The 16,857-nt window shown below is 42.0% G+C and overlaps 1 protein-coding gene across 6 annotated transcripts in view; it reads right to left on the reverse strand.

Moving 5' to 3' along the window:
* Positions 1 to 1,469: 1,469 nt before the first annotated feature.
* Positions 1,470 to 16,857, reverse strand: part of PRELID2 (PRELI domain containing 2) — a 67,901-nt gene continuing 52,513 nt past the window's right edge. For all 6 annotated transcript variants that reach the window (XM_025447302.3, XM_025447304.3, XM_025447309.3 and 3 more), the window contains 2 exons: positions 9,532 to 9,601; positions 1,470 to 5,741 (listed from right to left, as the gene is read on the reverse strand). In XM_025447302.3, coding sequence (XP_025303087.1) covers positions 9,542 to 9,601 — 60 coding nt within the window. In that variant the 3' untranslated portion in view covers positions 1,470 to 5,741; positions 9,532 to 9,541. The remainder of the gene's footprint in view (positions 5,742 to 9,531; positions 9,602 to 16,857) is intronic.

The following is a 16,857-nucleotide window of genomic DNA, read 5'->3' on the forward strand; positions in this document are numbered from 1 at the left end:
AATCTCCACCCATGGCTTCAGGATCAGCTGGGGAGCTTTACACAGTCCTGATGACAGGGCTGCAACCTAGAATCTCTGGGGCTGGCACACCAGCATCAGTAGGTTTTAAAGCTACCCAGGGGGTTCCCATTGGCTATCAAATATGCAAGAAATATTGCACTTAAAATTTTTAATATTGTATTCTAAATTTCTATAAATTGTTGCAATAACTTAGCATAATATCTATTGAGAGCCAGCATCACATTGGGTTTGTCATTCATAGGATTTCACCTCTCTACCTGCCTCGATCTCTCCAATGCTTGTGTGAAGGTTCTGCGGTTTGCAGAATTAGGCCACACTTGATAGCATGCCCCACCCAGACATCAGGGAAACACTATGCTGCAGCCCTGAATTCAGGAATGCTCTCGGACCAGGTGTAATAGAACAATCTGAAAGTAAGAGAAGTTTGCGCCTAAATATTCTGTACCTGGCAACCATTATGCAATGCGAAGTTCCTATGTGGCTCAAATGAGGCAGCGGTCTCATGCAGGGCAGCTCCACCCTTCTATATATAAGGTTGATCCTAGAGAGAACTGGTTATCTCCCAAAAGGTATGGTGTGCTCCTCAGTAATTTGGACAGGGTCATCCACAACCATGCAATCTGCTGGTGAGGCTTCAGGGCTGCCAAAGCTACATGTTTATGTGCTGATCTCTCCACTGTGTGTCCTGGGCTGTTTTTTTTTTGTTTTTTTGTTTTGTTTTTTTTCTGCATCCTTTAAATAAGCAACTACTGTTTGATTTACTCAGGAGGTATGTGCATTTGGTCTTACGATCAACTGGTGACTACTGCTGCCATCTGTCCGTATAATGTTACCCCAAGCCTTCTAGAAACCCTTGGGTCAAGTCAAAACAGAAGATAAAGTATGCCTTTTTCTTGAACACAATAGGTACTCCATAAATGCTGGCTGAACTGAGGCCATACCCCTAAAGGCACCTGGGCTCTAATAAAAGAAAGGCATCGATGGGGCTTGGACAAGGCATTTTGGAAACAAGACACATAAAGCCAAATTCATCCAAGTGAAGAGTAAATGAAAAGATCTCATGGAAATCTCACAGAAACAAAGTACAGAAGGCAGAACTGAGCCTCACAACTCAACAAGCAGCTGCTGTGTCTCCCTCCCTCTGGAGGATCACATGACTTCACATTGCTGTTCTGTGCTGTGCTTCGTTTCTTCTCTCTCGGCCGACCCTGGACCTTTGCTCCATTAGCACATGGCCACTCTGATCACCCAGTAAGAGGAGCCTCTGTTTATTTCTGGGAGAAAGTTTAACGGCTCACCTTGGGTGAAGCAGGGAGCTAACATCATGTGGTTGGTATAACACCTGCATCTGGGGCTCTTGCAAAGGACTAGGATCATCACTACCAATGATAAACCCAAGCTCTGCTGAGTGATGTGATACCCCCAAGAAACTAAAATTCAGGCATAACTATTAGTCATAACACCTTTATTTCAGAATGTCGACAGGCTTGAATTTTACAGCTATACAACTAATCTATAGATCCAAATCACAATAACACTGCAATAAAAAATACTTTACCGTGCACAAAAATGTGGCCTGAGAAATGTTCGTTTGAATTTAATTTACTTACGTTTCATATTATACAACTATACATATAAAAACATGAGCACAATTGGGGGAGACAACGGCTTCTAATTCAAAAGACATCATTTGTAGCAATATCTCACTTACCTTGAGGTCAAAGATTCAACAAGTGTGGCTGAGAAATCAGGAAGTGATAGGAAAATAGTAAAATAACATCACCAAGTCAACGCAGCAACCTTCGTTCATTTTACTGTTCTCAGAAAAGTCCCTCAAAGCCTCACTCAGATCCGGCTTTTTGTTACTTGAGACATACAGGGCAGGGCCATGATTTCTCAACCCCAGACAGAGTGAGACGAAGTTTCCTTGAGGCAGGTGAGAGTCATGGTAGAGAGAAACAACAACAGGTACCGGTGAGAGAAAAGAAACACCACAAGAACCACTGCACAACTCAGCAGAGCCATTCGGTGGAGGGACTTTAAGAAACCCAAAGAGTGCCTATAAGAATGAAAAACATAAAGGATGACCTTAAAATTTTCCCATTACTCTTAGTAGGTTCTGCAAAAGCAGGAAAATGTGTACGAAGAGTTACATTAAAGCAAAAAAGTTGTGTAACTTAAAAGAACAATCCTGACTTGTCTGCACCATATCCCCTACAATGTCTGACAAATGGGATATTACCACACATATACTGCTTATAAAATACAAAAAGCAATTTATATACAAAGAATACAGCACCTTTTTTAACCCACCTACGATTGAAACCACAAAAGCCCCTCGTAAAAGCACCTCAATCACACAGGGATAGCCTCAGTCAGCTTATCTCTCCATTAAGAACTTTATAGTGTGTCCTGAGTGGTCAATTGTGTTCATCAGTGGGCTCAAATGACTGCAAAACCTTTTAACACGATAGGAGACACAGCAGGCAAAAACGCTGCCCCCGAAATCAGTGTTTCTTAAAATATGGTCTGTGGAACAGCACGACTGACTCTCCTGATAAATTTGCTTTAAAAACAGACCCCCGAGTCCCAAATGAAGTTTCATGAATCATCATCTCTGGGGGAGGACCTGGGAGTCTACAGTTGAGCACACTTCCCCGAGCGATTCCTCGTATAAGTAGAAGTATGGAAATCACTCTACAAAATCATCACCTTGAAGTGTGGGCTCCGGGGTGCTGGGTGGCTCAGTTAGTTAGGCATCTGATTCCTGACCTCCGCTCAGGTCTTGATCTCAGGGTTGTGAGTTCAAGCCTCACACTGGGTTCCACACTAGGTGTGGAGGCTACTTTAAAAAAAATAAATAAAAAGTCAGGAGGCAACTGGCAGGGCCTGTGAATTAACCCCTTCCCACCTTTGTTCCTAATATGCTCAGTAAGGCAAAACTCCTGGTTTTGATATTTCTAATTAGTCTTATCACAGGAAAAGGATTCTGACCTATAATAAAAATAAACTCTAACAAGCTCTAATTAACTTCAAAAAGAGCAGAAGATTCCTAAGCCATATATGTGAAGCTCAACGCAATGGGTGCCTGCAGAGTGGTAAAAGGAAAAATACTGAGTGACCAGAGGATTTCTTGGGAATGGGAAGAAAATACATCTCAGAACAGTCTTGCATAAGAGGCAGAATGCAGTTTACGTCCAGAACAGGGATAAGCAAATCTATTAAAAATGGGCTGGGATATTTAGGCTGAGCCTTACCAACTCTTGAGGCAGAGGCTGGAAGCTACTGGCAAACATGCTTGGTTTGGCCAGCACAATGTTTTATAAAATTCTGAATTATTGTCAACTTGTAAAAATTGGGAGAATTCTTTTATTTAAAAAAGCTGTCTTTTCTTATCAAACTGGAAATTCAAATAACTAAAGAGTGCCAGCCACATGGCATGGCGGGGGATAGGGGGTGGGGGGTCGGGCAGCAGCGACACAGGTGTGTGCCCCCACAGTCTCCCCAGCAAGCGGCCACCTGCCTGCATTACTCATCAGGTCACCTGCCAGATGCCCAAAGCCATTGGCACTGGCCACCCCGGCTTCAGGCACTTAAGGCAAAAATTCATCTTCTCTGTGCTTCACTCTTTCTAGTTCTCACAAAAGTTATTGCTACAAAGCTCCTTTCCTGCTTCAGAAGTGTTAAGAAAGAAATCAGATAATGTCTGAAAATCATCTAGAATTCACTATAATGCCCTCATCCCTAGCTGCCTATTGGAACCACCTAGGGAGCTTTAAAAAATCTGGACACCGGGTTCTACCCCAGAGATTCCACTGTACTGCTCTGGGATGTGACCAGGTCAGCAGCAGGCAGTGTATAGAGCTCCCTGGAGGTTCTAAAGAACACCCAGGGCTGAGAACTCCCACCTGGAGAGGATGCATGTTGTTGAGTATGAAGCATTAAGTTTATTCCAATGTCAGCCTCCAAATACGGATTTCTAACCTCTCACCTCTGAGATAATTTACATCACCTGTTATTTTGTGAAATGGGCTACCATTCCAAAAGCCTACCAAATACCGTTTACAAACTGGAAAAGGAAGTCAAAGCGTGTTCTGGTTTCTACCATTCCTTTTCCCTCCAATATACCTCAAGGATGAAACACTAAGAAAATGAAGTCCTCCTAAAGGACAAAACTCAAGCAGCACAAGCAGCTCAAACACAGTAAGAAGCAGCACACACTGGCAGGCTTGTATGAAAAAATAAAATTGCTTTGAAATTCATCACTGTGCTAAGTGGAAAAATTTTCAAATATTAAAAAAAAGAACAATTTCCCCAAGACTTTGCAGTAATGGCCCAATTTTTATCTTAAGCAGATAAACCCCAAATTATTGCCTCTCTTCAAGCTTTCTGTTAGGTAGTGTGCATTTATATTTTGGCTTCCAATCATGGGAAATGCAAACTACTGTCACCTAATTTTCAAACAGTAATACTACTTTACATTACATCTGAAAAGCACATTTTCAAAATGGTTTCACATAATAATGCCTTCTGTTTATGAGACTTCCACTCTGCAACAGGTGGCATACTAGGCACTTGATACACAGTGATCTCCAATCGGTCCAACAATCTCACAAAGTTAATTCTCTAAGCCCGCTGCACAGTTACAAAGAAGGAGCTTCAAAAAGACTGAAAATTACATACATGATGGGTCAGTGAACTAGTGGGTGGAGACCACTGCACTCAAACACAGGTCTGTCAAATTCCCAAACCTGTGTTTTTGTTTTTTTTTTAAGATTTTATTTATTTATTCATGAGAGACAGAGAGAGAGAGAGGCAGAGACACAGGCAGAGGGAGAAGCAGGCTCCATGCAGGGAGCCCAACGTGGGACTCGATCCCGGGTCTCCAGGATCACACCCCAGGCTGAAGGCGGCGTTAAACCGCTGGGCCACCGAGGCTACCCCAAACCTGTGCTCTTTGCACTAAACTCCCCTCTTTGTTTAATCATGATGAGACAGAGACCTCTGTGCCCAGTTCTCCCCACTTGCCAATGAAACACAGAGAGGCTAATGATCTGCTCCACATCTCGCTATGCCAAAGCTACACCCTGTCTCCCCACTCCCCACGCGTACTCTTCAGAAGACCAAATCACACAGCTGAAAGGTCATCAAATATACTGATAGCCCTTAGGTAGTGCTTATGGGTAGACAGCAAATGCACCCAATTTCTGAGAATCAGACATTACTCTAAATCTGGCTTGTCTTCAAAACAGGCCTGGTACATTCTGTTTTAGGCCACCTATGCATCAGGTATCAGGTTCAACTCCATCTGTCCCACGATCTTCTCATGAATCCCATGAGCAAAGATGCTGATAACATACGGGCACAAGTGCCACTCGCCAGGCCTCTAGCCTGTCCTTGGCTTCCCTGACACCATCACCAGGCAGGCAGCAGGACATCCTGAAGAAGGGGAGACGTCACCTTCTAGGGGTTTTTTCCTTTATTTGCAAATCATAAAGACACTGTACCATAAAAATCTATCTAGAAGGTCTCATGTCCCAGAGTGCCACTCTCTGAGGCAGGCTCCTAGGAGAGTATATTGTGTCATGTCCTGGCAGAAAGGTCTCCTCTTCTTTAAGCTGCCAACACTGTATCCTTAATCTTGCATTTGGAAAACTGCATCAGCAATGTGTTATGGCCATGAAGTGATTCTTGAACAGAAGTAGCACAACACAATTCCCCTGCAAGAGAAAGCAAACAGGCTTTATCACCTAATAAACATGTCTCGCCAATCAATACTTATTTCCCTCTTTTCCAAAGCAACTCTTAAAAATGACTTGAATTCTATCACTATGGATAATTCTTAAAGAAACTGCATTTCAGCCTCCTAATGATCTTCGAACGAAGCTATCACCTTATTTTATTAAGTCCAGTGACCCAGAGGAGCTGGTTCAAAGGGGAGTTAAGATATAGCTAAAACTGAGGGCTTAATCATTCCAGTGTGAAAAGACTCTGCTATGTTATCAAACCGCACCAAGCCCAGCCTCCCAACTGCCAACGGCAAGAGCAAACAGATGTCAGGGCTATTTGTTTTATTCAAAAATGACAGGAAATCAAAAATCTATCAGATGGATGTGTCAGAAGCAACAGCACAAGCATATTGGTTAGTGAGATTTATGCACCTCCATTTTGACTCATGACAAAATCACCTTCTAAGCTTTCTAATTTTCAAATGCCCACATAGATACACAGGCCAAAGCATTCTGGGGAGCATCTTGAGGTCTGGGCATGGAAGTGGTCATGTTCCACGTGAATTTAAGTTATGCAAATTTGAAATGTGGTATGATATAAAAATAGTACGTAAGGTCTCCCTATGCACATTCATCCAAATCCCACAGAATGTTTTTTTAATTAAGAACTGCCAAATTCCCCAACTGGCAAACTGAGTCCACTGTAAACAGCACCTAGATTACCACATCACATGATACTTTATCTGCTGTACAGGATGTATGCACAGGCACTGAACTTCATAAGCAACTGTAATCATCACTGTTGCTATTTTAACTTCATTGTGATAATTTCAATGCTTTTTTATGCCTTAAAATCATCTGAGTGGTGAGGTTACAGCTAATGCAAAGAAGATAAACTGTCACACTATTAACTTTGGAATACAGGTAAGAGGTCAAATGCTATATGGAAAGGGCTAAACAACCACCACAAGGCTCCTTGATCATAACTTAGGAGGGACATGACTGAAACCACAGGACAGAAAGCTTTTTCTTAAAAGGCAATCCTTTCTTTAAGGACCAGACAGTAAATATTTTAAGCCTTGCAGGAGGTGAGCTCTTTGTCACAGCTATTCACTCTGGTGTTGTACCCATGACAAAGCCAGCAACACAGCTGTGTTCCAATAAAACTTTATTTACAAAAGTAGAGAGCAGGTTGGATTTGGCCTGAGGGCAGTAAATGACTGACCCTTCCTCTACAACCTTAGTCCTGATGCCCACCCCCCGCTTTTAATGTGACATTTTATTGCTCATAAAAACAATAGCTACCCTACACTCAACCATTCTTCCATTTTCTGTAGAGCCAAGTTTGAGAAAAGAAGTTCCATTAAAACAGGTACATTTCAAGCTTGCCAAAACTTTGTAATAGTCAAGAAAAAAAAGGGAAACAATAAGCTGGCAAAAACATGGCCGTAACATAAAAGCCTTAAAATGTTCTAGATCATTTTTTGCAATGCTTCCATAATTCTAAGTAATTGTCAAAACTCACCAAACTGTACATTTAAAATTGATCAGATGAATTGTACATAAATAATACTTCAATAAAGTGGATACTGAAAAACAGCTTCAAGCCTTGGCAACGGGCTCTAATTTGCAGTAACTGCATTCATGAGGTAAGAGTATATATCCCTTCCTCTCCATGTGCACCCCTCCGAGTCATGAATTAAGAGAGCTTGAATTATGCAAATCCTTCAAAAACTCTATTGCATTAAATGACCTGAATACAACTGTCCCACACTAAACTGGTAGTATCCAGACCTCAACCACTTCGCCTGAAAGAGGAGAGTAAGTTGCTTTTAGGAACAATACAAAGCCTTAGTTCACGGCTTAGTCAAAACAAAACAAACAAAAAAACAAGAACATGTGGGTAATTTATGACAACAGGCAAGGTTTAATTTCCTCATTTCACTTAAAATCAAAACTACAAGTTGGTGTGAGTGTCCTCTCATTATTTTCAGTTGTCTTTCCTCCAGTGTGGAGTATGTCATCATTTAAGCAGAGAAAAAAAAAGTTAAATATGAAGTGGGTGAGATGCTAAAATCAGGGAAAAACCACACAAGAAAATCATTCCTCTGATTAATCTAAAAGCAACAAAATACATGACAACAATCTGGAAGCCCCAGCTACTAGCTTCCTCGGTGCCCTTATATTTAATCTGTCTTTACTCAGAGACCTGACCTCACTTGAAGCAATTGTTCTCAAAGTGCGGGCCCCAGACCAGCAGCAGCAGCAGCATCACCGGGGAGCCTGTTAGAAACACAAGTCCTTGGACGGCACCCCAGACCTATTGACTCAAACTCTGAGAGTGGGCCCCACCAATCTATGTTTAACACATCCTTCAGATGATTGTGATATTCAAGGGCGTTCCAAAACATTAATCTCAAGTTTGAAAACCAGTGTATACTTGTAAATAGAGTCCCCTCACATTCTCTCATTTAACATGGAGCTGACGATAGACCTCACCCTTAGGAGTGAGATGCGATCCACACTCAAGTGTGTGAGCTCTAGAGGTACTCGGTGAACCTCACAAAAATGCCTCAAATTTTTTTTTCAAAGAACAGAGTGGATGTAGGAACAAACACACCATATTTAGATTCCATTTCAACATTTTTGAGCACCTGCCATGTGCCGTGCTGGTGCTAAATGAAATTATCTTAGCCTCCCCGGTTATGAATAAATCTATTCACGGGCCTGGCTAACACGCGTTCAGTGCCAAAGAACTTGTACATAAATGTTCATTTTGCTTCTCCTTTGGTTAATTGTTCTCAAACTTTATTGTATATCACAAAGAGAGTCCAAGGTTGGTAATACAATACCCTGTGTACTATAGTTCTAAGCCAACATAAGGAAATTTTAGGTAATGATGAATTTACCCAAGACAAAAAATGTTTGCCTTACTCAAAGGTCTTACCTTCTCTTCTCTCACATGCTAAAAATCCAAGTCCAAAAATCTAGTAAGGTGCAAATCCATTACACTTGTTTAAGCTTTGGTTCGCTCTTAAATAACTTTGTTCTGTCCTCTCCACTATGGAGACCCTTCTCCTTCATGTAGACAATGAAAACTTAAGGAAAAAAAATTTAAGTAATTCTAAAAACCCCCTGCTATCTGTGAACCCTCTAGCATTTGTCCTCAACTAGAGGTGCCATGTGCCCCAGCATGAGAGCGGTCTTTCTACCATCCTCTGCATACAGCAAACTTTGCTAATCACTCTGGGCACCTTTACCCAGAACCCAATACTATGCGCAAAATGTCAGAATTCTTCTCAGTAGCATCTCAGGCAGCCACTCCCAACCAGTGGAAGTATATACAACTAATAAAATATATTTATTTCACTGGCCAAAGCATGCTCCTTTCTTGTTTCTCTTCCTGCTTCAAATACAGTTTATAAACCCCTCCTTTCATTGTTCCCAGAACAATAAAATTCAGCTTCAGTTAATCCTGAACCATGGTCTACCAATGTGTGACACCTCGAGGGTCGCAATCATGCTGGATTGTGCTGAGCAGTTTAAATAATTTGGATGCAGTTGCAACCCAGCACGTGGTAGCAAACTGCTCTGAAAATCAAAGAACTAGGTAAATGAAGGCACTGAACAGAAAACAAAAGACCTGTGAGACAGTATCCTCTGTCCGTAACTGGGAGATGTACAGCATGAATAGCCCAGGGAGGCTGATGCGTGACACAGGGCTTAAAAGCATGAAAACATGGCTGGAGTAAATAATTCTGATTTTGTTTTTGGTACTCACTGATGATTCTTTATTCGGCTAAGGGGGCACCACACTGTTCCTTCAGCAGCATCTCCATTATTCTAATTCCCTAGAGAGAGAAGAAAGAAAAGTCAAAATGCCATACTTCCTGGACAAGCACTTTTCCATTTATCACAACTCTTTCCCTTCAAGGAATCCAAGTCATGGCCCTAAACTCATTTCAGGAAAGTAAGCTCGTGGTCCTACCTTACATTTTATAGTATTTTTCTCACCAATTTCACATTTTTTTCTACATGTGCTCAGAATTTGTCAAGGGAAGTGAGCACAGGAGTGTTTAGAATCTCCATTTTAAACATAAGAAAACAGTCCAAGAGAAATTAAGTCACTTCTTGCAAGTGGCCCACCTACTAAGTGGCATCGCCAGGGCTAGAATAATAATGGTGATAATTAGTATTCATTGACCACTTAACAAATGCATCACACAGGCTGCTTACGTTTTCATGAACATGGTCCTGGGCAGTGGGTGCAGAGTGTACCACGGAGAGCCCTCCAGCAGCTGGGCACCCCTTCCCCGCCGGCCAGCACTATACACTCCCAATAGCACACAGCCACTCTCAGCCAAAAGGGTCTGCCTTACCTGAGGTCATGTCCCCTCTCCAGGGGTGGCCCACATCCAAGAACCCGTGGATATAAGAATCTAAAGGCCCAGTCCCCTTCCCTCAACTCCAGACAACTGTGAAGGGCACCCCATGTCTAGGCATCCCCCCGGGATCGACGGAGACCTGCACAGCAACATTACTACAGTTCAGTCCCCTCCTGCCTGACCCTGTTTCCCCCACTCCCTCACGAGAGAAGAGTTGGCAGGGACCTCCGTCTCTAAGTCTGTGTCCCAAGAGCCAGCCTAGGAATACATACAAGCCCCTGAACAAGTACTATTCTTACTCCCATTCTACATGAGGGGGAGGAAACAGTAACTCCAAGAGGTTTAAGCAACTTTACCAAAATCCTGCATCTGTTGAGTAATAGCACAGAGAGAGAACAGAGAGCCATTCTATTCTGGCATCAGAGGGTCCCCCTGACCCTGCTGCAGGCTCACTCACGACTGCACATTCCCCCTGCCCACACACCCACCTTGCCAAAATCTGCCTGGAGGTTAGAGGGAAGCAGATATGCCCTCTTTGCCTCCTTCAAGAACAAGTTCTGCAGACCAGAGGATAAGCCTCCACATGGGAAGAGGATGATGATGTAATTATGAACTGGAGTTTTAAGGAAATCAGAGTTGGATCTAGGGGGAATGGGAGACACTGTTCGCAGAGACTGGAGAGCAGTTTACAGGGAACAGTAATGATCTAAGGGAACTTAAAACACAGGTCCCTAGACCCCTCACAGGAAGACATTGACTTAATAGGACTCAAGCAGGCCCCAGGGTTCTGCACCCAAGCACCCAGGTGATTCCTATGATCTGGCAGGTCTGGAAAACACTGAAGGAGCTACAAGAGAAAGACCAGGGCTTCCTATAAGGGGTTTATTCTGTGCCACAGCAAGGGGGTGAGCCTCTAGGAAAGACTTTAAAATATACTTGGTGCCAAAGGACACCGAACAAAATGTGACATTTCCTTGAGGTTTCAGATGCTGCTTCAGATTGTGGCGAGCCATCGCCACCAACACTGCCACTGTCCTGCTAGAAGGAGTATCAATTAAAGGATCCCAACAGAAGGCTGAGAAGCGCAGAGCAGGGGTGAACTAAGCAGCAAACACTAAGCCCAGGAGCACTGCTGTCAGAGTCAGGAGAGACCCAGCTTCTGGTCATAGCACGGCCAGTCCCACTGTGGGGGTACTTAAGCTGAGTTCCTTTTTACCAAGGAATAACTGAGCCTGGAGAGCTCAGGGAACAGCAAGGCCAAAGGGATAGGGCAGCTGCATGCGAAACTGGAAGGGGAACCCATGGGAGCACAAAGCGGATTCCCAAGCCTTACTGAGACCCACACCATCAGAATTTCTGGGGCTGGGGTCTGTAACCTGTAGATTTATAATATACCTCATGTGGTTCTGAAGCACAACTGGTTCATTTACTAGAATTTGTAAATGGCAGCCTGACACCACCTCCAAGATCCCCTCTAGCTCTACCAGTCTGAGACTGCATGGAATAGTCCTCCCTCATGATTTTGGAAGATACAGTACACACTGTACTCCTACTTCGAGCTACCTGCCTTGCAAAGAATTAGGTAAGGAGGCAGGTGGGGATGAAACAACCAATGCAATGAGATTTAACCTAATTCTTAATCTAAGGTCTGACTATGCTCATTTCTGCTCTCATTCCATCATCAAGAGATCCACTCAACAAATATTACGCACCTCCTGTGTGCACTGGAGATTAAATGGTGAACAAACAAGACAAAGCCTGTGCCCTCATGGAGCTCACAATCCAGTCAGTCGTTTTCATCCCCCTTATTTCCATTTGTTTGTTTCAACAAAACCCTGAACAACAATCAAACGCCTTCCTTCTATTTTCAGGAAGAATAAAAACGGCTGCGTTAATTCCATTGCAACCTTCTTTTTGCAGAGTGGGCCCCTAAATCCGGTGGTATGTCTTTATAACCAGGAAAGCACACTCCCTCCTTAGGAAGTGAGCACTGCCAAACTCTCCCCATCTGTCTAAATTAAGAATGCCACCACTTACCCAGCTGAACACTAATTGACATAAGTGAAGACTTTGAGGTTTGCCTTGGGAATTGAAAGACGTTATTTATTGAATCAATTATGTTCACAATGTGACAGTTGATTTTTCTTTCCCTCCCCCCCACCCCATACCACTTTAGTCTTTTTAAGGAGAACAGTTAGAAATAGAAGATGGGGAATGGGGGCAGAGAGAGAGAGAGAGAGAGAGAAACCTATAAAGTGAATTTAGGAGAAAAAAAAAATCCTAACAGGGAGGCCAAACCATTATTTAGTACCTCTCTTTAGTATGGAGGGACCAAGTAAAAGCCCAATCGATAGAGTCCTTTCAAATAAAGTTCCAATGCTTAAAACTCAACCCCTAGGAGATCAGGCTTAAAGAGGCTAAATTTACACCACTTATCACACAATGATGCCCGAAATGCAGAGCAAACATTAAGTGAATCCACCTTTATAGATATGGCTTAAAAGCTTTTTGGGCTGACAAACCATAAACCAGCTTGATTTTATTATTCCTTTCCCCTCTGAGATTTTTTTCTATTACAAGGCTATCTTTCTCTATTTGCCAATGTACAGATAAGTGAGCCCTCTCACAGTCTCATTTCCCTAATACCAACACTGCTGGCCAAGCACATCCCCACAAAGATGTCCCAGAGTCTCAAAGATTCAAAACACTTCACATAGCCCCCACCCTGAGTCTCTGAGAAATAGCTGATTATTTTGGGAAACAAAAAAGCTTGTTTGAAGTGGAGCTGAAACAAATTGGAACTAAAGGTGGCAAGATCCAAACAGTATATTTATTTTGTTCTCCAACCGATGCCTTCTTAAGAAGCCCTGATTCACCGAGGAGGTCCCAAAGAGAGAGATATTAGACTTTATAAAAATGGCAAAGTTCTAAAGCAGTTCTCAAAAGACGAGTCTATGGGGCGCTCTTAACTAAACAAGAACTGTTCACCTAATTATCACAATGATAAAGATGGGTGCAGACTCTGGCACACAAAAGGTACTTGACGTTGATGGATTACAAGACTGATAAACTGATCACTTTCGAATGCCAGGCTGATGAGTCTGAATTTTAGCATTACCGCAGCTTTCTGTCCAGTAGTTAGTATTCTTCAAAGTGCAATGGAAAAGGCCAGGATAACAAGGGCTGCCACGGGAGATGAAAGAACAAAACAAGGAAAGAATAAAGAATGAAAGTTTAAAAAAAAAAAAAAAGTGGGAAAGAATGATGTGAAAAGAATTTGCCAGCAAAGGCTGGACTTAAAATGGGTCCCGAAGAATCTGGATTAGTCAAGAGTTTAGAAAGTACAATAATGTCAAATGCTGAAGTTCACATTATGAAACCATTCACCCTTTGATAAAAACATTTCCATCAAGTTTATACCTCACTTCTTTTTCTATTTTTTTTTTCATTCAGTTGGTTTACATAAAACTTTCTTCAAATCTTTTCATTTACTCTGTGTAGAATCCTAACAGTATGAATAAAAGGAAAGATAAGAGTATGTCTCTTCCTGCTTCAACCCTCCTAGGGTGTCCCATTGCTCTTAGTATAAATGCACACTCATCATTATGGCTCCAGGGCTTTCCTACGCAGCTCATTGTCCTGCAGATCCACAGGCCTGCTCTCCATTCATGCAACATGCTCAGTTCCCTTCCCCTTTCATTCACTGTTCCCTCCAGCAGGAACATCCAACTGGCTACCTCCTTGCGATACTGAAATGTCCACTCACCCAGCACCTCCTCAAGGATTCCTGACTGCCCTAGACAGCCTGGATGATACAGCTTGGTCCTACTGTCTTTATAGCATTCATCACTATAAAAAATTATCATGCTTTTTAAAACATTTTGGACTGTCAGCCATCCCCTCTCCCCGATAGGAAAAAAGTTCCAGGAGATGGGAGAAACATGTGGCCAGTGCACTTTATCTGTGGGAAAAAGGGAGGAATCTGCATCCAGTTTTCTCATCAAAACGTAAGAGAAATACTCCTCAAAGCTTCTTCAGGAAGATATCTTTTGCCCAATAAAGCATCTTTTAATCTAATGTAGGTTAATTCTTTTACATTTAGGACTTCCTCATCCATAAAACTGAGATAACACCACACAATAATAATCAAAATTATTGGCACATACTGCATGCCAAGCACTGTGCTTAGTGCCCTACTTACAATTGGCTTAGTTTATTCTATCTGCTTTAGGGGATTATTCTCTCTCTCTCTCTCTCTGTCTTTCTCTTTAGAGGAGATCTAAGGTTCAGAAAAATTAAGCATCCAGACCAAAATCCACAATAAAGGAAAGAGTTGTGATTTGACCCAAAACAATCAGGATTGGGAGTCCAGGATTCGTGATGTTTCAGCATAGGGGGGGCTGAAGGCATAAATGAGACTGCATATGTGAAAATGTCTTGAAAAAAGAAAATGTCTTTTATAATGTTGGGTACACAGCAGGAGCTTGTTCTTCCCTTCCCTATTTACTATGTTCAAAAAGCCTGTGCTCCCAGATTAAATGGCATGATTCTTAATATTGGAATCAATATTTAATCACCTCTACAAATTATTTTAAACACAATGTTTTTCAAGTAGGAATATCTGATAGAATGTATGACTTCAATGTAATTTTCCCATAGTACCTAATAAACTCTTGAATAAGATTCATTTTTATTTTGATAAGTAACCCAAAATCTTTAGGTATAACTGGAGAACATTAACTGATATAATAATTCAGATGTCCGTGTTTCCCTTTATAAAACTCCTTCTCTCCTTAAAGAGAATATTTAATCTCACAATTAGTAATGGAAAAGAATACATTCCCAAATGATAAAATCTAAAAATGGGAAAGGACATTAAAATGTCTAGTCCAGAGAGAAACTCTACAAAGAAGTGAAGGGAAGGGGGCCCTCTGACTTAAGAGAGGTGTCCCAGGATCAAGTATCAGGATGAAAGATTACCAAATCATCTCCATACTGCCAGTTCTCAAATAAATTCTGACCTGGCATGAATATTCTAGTAACTAAAAGGCACTTAGGCATTGGTGTTTTCCTATTTTATGAAGTTCCTTCCCCAACATTCCAATGAAACCCCATTAGGTCTATTTTCATTTTCAGGTTTTTTTTTAAATGACCTATATGTAATTTTATTTTTCCTCCCTTAGACTTCATGTAGATTATGGCTTTTTCACTACTAATTGTTCAAGAGACCAGCCTCCTACCTAGTGCCATCCATGACATTTCTGACAAATGATCTTCTGTAACCTGCTTAGAAACTTCCATTGAGGGACACCTGGGTGGCTCAGTGGTTGTGAGTCTGCCTTTAGCTCAGGTTGTGATCCGGTGTCCTGGGATCGAATCCCACATCAGGAAGCCTGTAGGAAGCCTGCTTCTCCCTCTGCCTATGTCTGTGCCTCCCTGTGTCTCTCATGAATAAATAAAATCTTAAAAAAAGAAAAAAAATCTCCATTGATGGGAGGCTTTCTACCCCTACTCCATCTGTCACTCATTATAAGACAGTCTTCCCAACACTAAGGCAACACTGCCTGAGTGCCTGGCACACTACAGAGTCCAGCACCAACTCTTCCTCTTAACAAACTAAAACACCACAAAGTTCCTATCAATTCCTTTTATTGGCATTTTTATCAAATTTAAGCTCAGTCATAATTTCGCCTTGTTTCTTCCCTGTTCTGAAAGAAAAAATGATTGCCAGCATACTTGTTGTCTCTAACAGAATCAATGAATCTAGTATGCCAAAATTCTTTCATCTTTGATCTCTCCCCTTTTCTTCACCCATATCCACATCAACAATTTTCTTTACATGTGAGGCCAGCCTACACATCTTCAAATCTCATGTATTCTTTGAAGAAAATATAATTTTCCAAAGCCATATTTTAGTCAAAAACCCATTACATCAAATCTCACCAACATTGAGGATAATGGGCTTGAGCTACATGACCTCAATTAATCCTCTCAACAGTCCCCCGAGGTAAGACAAGTTCACTCTCCCCATTTCCAGGTAAGGAAACTGGGCCTCAAGGAGAAAAGTAACTTGCTCAGGTCACAGAGAGAGTACGTGACCATCCAGGAATTTAAACCTGATTTTCTCCAACTCTTACCACAATGAGTGTTTTCCTCAATGAGTTTGTTTCTGGGCCTGTACAATGTGTAGGAAGAAGAAAGCACACATTCTCCCTTGCAGGACTGCTGGGAAGAGTCACTGAGGCAACATATAAAGCTATAGACACACGACACTTTTGTCAGGCATTCCCGCCCATTCACCCTGGGGCCTTTTGAAAAGCAGCTACTGATTTCTTTGTGGACCCAACTGTGACTAGGAGCCAGGTACCCCCAGTCCAGTGGATGGTCAGTGACCCAGAGGAAATGTCAGCGAGGGCTCACCTCATGCCTGGATCAGACCTCACCAAGCACATTCTACTTCATCTTCACTCTTCTAAGAGTTACCAAAATTTCTATTCGATGACACTGGGCCCAGCATGGTAAACCAGCCTTCTCCAGGTCAAAGAATCTTCAGCAAAAGGAAAAGAACTAGAATCCAAGTCACAGGAAAGAACTGTATATAGAAAGGCGATGGCCCAAACTGTGTAAAGAGCCTAGATGTCCATCGACAGATGAACGGATAAAGATGATGTGGTATGTATGTGTATAACATATATATACATACACAATGAAATATTACTCAG

The sequence above is a fragment of the Canis lupus genome, chromosome 2, assembly GCF_003254725.2.
Source record: "Canis lupus dingo isolate Sandy chromosome 2, ASM325472v2, whole genome shotgun sequence".
NCBI lineage: Eukaryota > Metazoa > Chordata > Mammalia > Carnivora > Canidae > Canis > Canis lupus.